The sequence below is a fragment of the Propithecus coquereli genome, unplaced genomic scaffold (genome assembly GCF_000956105.1).
Source record: "Propithecus coquereli isolate 6110/MARCELLA unplaced genomic scaffold, Pcoq_1.0 Scaffold358, whole genome shotgun sequence".
NCBI classification, from domain to species: domain Eukaryota; kingdom Metazoa; phylum Chordata; class Mammalia; order Primates; family Indriidae; genus Propithecus; species Propithecus coquereli.
This window is the reverse complement of record NW_012149263.1, coordinates 1,838,936-1,842,036: the sequence shown is the minus strand read 5'-3', so window position 1 is coordinate 1,842,036 and position 3,101 is coordinate 1,838,936. Positions and strand designations below refer to the sequence as shown.

The window sequence follows — 3,101 nt, the reverse complement described above, 5'->3', positions numbered from 1 at the left end:
AGGATTGCTTGAGCCCAGGAGTTTGAGGTTGCCTGAGCTTGGCACTCTAGCCCAGGAAACAGAGTGAGGCTCTGTCTCAAAAAAAAAAAAACAAAAAAAACAGAGTTTGAAGGAAAAAAAAAAAGAAGTATATGTTTAGTTAGACAATTGCTGATTGAAGCAATAAATAAATATTTGTTGACCTTCCAATATGTACCAAATACTGTGCCTCAGAGTTAAATACACATTAGGGAACATGACAGACATTATCCTTGCCCTCATAGAACTTAAGATCTACTGAAGAAAAAACATGTTACATGAACCCTAATGAATATATAATTACAAATTTTGAAAATCCTGGTAAAGAGGAGAGCAGAGTACTAAATAGGTAATTATTAATACAAGTGAGGCATAATTTAGGGATCAGTGAAGGCCTTGAAAAGTATGACCTTAAGGTAGAGCTTTGAAAAATGAACAGTAGTCATCAAGGCCCAGAATGAAAGAAAACACCGCTAGACTTAAGAACAAGTACCTGGAAAGACCTTCAGAGGGACAGAGAGCTGGAGGCATTTGAAGAACTGAAAAATAAAACCAATGAGGATGAAGCTTAGAAAGCAAGGGGGGAGCATTGTGTGAGATCTGGTTGAAAAGGCAGGCAGGAACCAGATTATTCAGAGCTTTGTAGACTACGTTCAAGAGTTTGGCTTTTATTGTAAGAGCAATATTGTATTGGAAGCCACTGGTTTTAAGCAGAGCTGTGGCAGGCTAATGTCTTTCTAGTGGTACATATTCAGGATTGCAAACCTCAAATGGGGAAACTAGGTAGGAGTCTAAGAGTCCAGGAGAGAGATGTTTTGTATTAGGTATTGTATTGGATAGAGAAGGAAGAGAAGTATTTCAAGAGAGATTAAGGAATAAGGCTAGGCAGAATTTGCTGAATGATTGTATGGGAGTAAGAGGAAGAAGATGGTACTTAGAATGATTTTCACCTTTTTGGCTTGAGCTTTTCCCTGTGGGTCCCTAGTTGTAGTCTTCAAAACACTTCTCTTGCCTAACATCCCCATTTTTGTGTAGAAATTCTTCCATAGTATTATCTCCCACTTATTTTATACCAAGTACTTTACATACATTTTTCCCAGTCCTCACAACAATCAAAGGAGTTATCATTCCTATTGTATTAGAGAACTGCAGGCTCAGAAAGAACTAATTTGTCCAAGAAAACAAAGCTTATAGTTATCTGAGTTTGAAGCTCATATACTAAATCTAGTACCTCTGATCTTTCAGTACAATACACTGTCTTCCAGTTTACTTTCTTCCCTTCTCTTTGAACCTACAATGCCTTTCCTGTCAGTCAGTAGTCACTACCATAGTGCTCATGCACTTGTTAAGTCCCCTGTTCTCTTCTCCCGAGGTCAGCATCTCAAGATTCCAAGGCAAACAGTATTTTCTTCAAACCCCAACATATACCTTATCTATTCACATGTATTCTATCACTCATACTATGTTCCTTCAACACTTGCCTTTTCTTAAGCTAGGCCTTAGACTGCCATCCTCTATTTCCTTGTTTGTTAAAGATCTCCGGCCCTCTAATTACAGAGTCTAGACTAGTGCTGTCCAATGGAACATCAGGTGATGATGGAAATGTCCTATATTTATGATTTCCAGTACGGAAGCCACTAGCTACATTTCGCTATTGAACACTGGAAACGTGAATAGTGTGATTGAGGAACTGAATTTGAAATGTTATTTAATTTTAGTTATTTTAAATTTAAATAGCCACATGTAGCAGGTGGCTACGATAATGGACAATACAGATCTAACCAGGGGCTAGCAGACTTTTTCTTGAAGGTGTAGATACTAAGTATTTTAGGCTTGTAGTCCATGCGGTCTCTGTCATAAATATTAATACTTATTTTTGCCATTGTAGCTCAAAAGCCTCCATAGACAATATGTAATAAATGTAGTTGTATTCTAATAAAACTTAATTTATAAAAATGGGTGTAGGGCTATAGACCATAGTTTGTCAATCTCTGGAAATTTTCCATTAGACATATTTGTTTTATACTGAACAACAGCCCTGTTAAGTAGGTGTGATCATTTCTCTTATTTTATAGTTCCTGCTATTAGCTACTATTATATATCTTTGTGTCTATATGCTAAGTTGTGTGTGTGTATGTATGTGTGTGTGTGTGTGTGTGTGTGTGTGTATGTGTATGATTAGAGTCATCCTGTAACAAGGAAGATAAGACTAAGGCTTATAAGTATTTAGCAAGCTTCCCAAAGTAATTCTGATCTATAGCAATGTTTGGGAACCTGTGACTTCCTTTGTTTCCCTAAACACTATCCTCATCTTCTGATGTGATCTCACTATCACTCTTTTTTCCTCATCCCTTTTTTTAAAAATTTGGTTAAATTCTCAATTTTAATTAAAGTTTTGTATCTCCTAAACAAAAAAAATATGAGTGATTGCTTTCATATTTTCTTTCAGTCCTGGAATCAAGATGTGAGACCAAGAAATTATTTCTGAAGAAGGAAATTTATGAAATAGAGTCAGCCCAGTGGGAGATAATGGAAAAATTTACAGGACATGACCTTCAATGCTCTAGTTTCAGAGATGATTGGGAATGTAATGGCCAGTTTGAGAAACAACATGGCTCTCAGGAGGGACATTTCAGTCAAATGATATTCACTCATGAAGACATGCCCACTTTCAGTCAGCATCCATCCTTTACATTACAACAAATCATTAATAATAAAGACAAATACTGTGCAACTAAAGAATATAGGAAAACTTTTAGACATGGCTCACGATTTACTACTCATCAGGTAATTCATACCATGGAGAAGCCCTATGAATGTAAAGAATGTGGAAAGTCCTTTAGACATCCCTCAAGACTTACTCATCATCAGAAAATTCATACTGGCAAGAAACCCTTTGAATGTAAGGAATGTGGAAAAACCTTTATTTGTGGCTCAGACCTTACTCGACATCACAGAATTCACACTGGTGAGAAACCCTATGAATGTAAGGAATGTGGAAAGGCCTTCAGTAGTGGTTCAAACTTTACTCGACATCAGAGAATTCACACTGGTGAGAAACCCTATGAATGTAAGGAATGTGG

At 36.7% G+C, this 3,101-nt stretch overlaps 1 protein-coding gene across 1 annotated transcript in view; it reads left to right on the top strand.

Annotated features, from left to right (window-relative positions):
- Positions 1-3,101, top strand: part of ZNF566 (zinc finger protein 566) — an 85,279-nt gene that overhangs the window by 52,471 nt on the left and 29,707 nt on the right. The window contains exon 5 of the mRNA XM_012651496.1: positions 2,468-3,097. Coding sequence (XP_012506950.1) covers positions 2,468-3,097 — 630 coding nt within the window. The remainder of the gene's footprint in view (positions 1-2,467; positions 3,098-3,101) is intronic.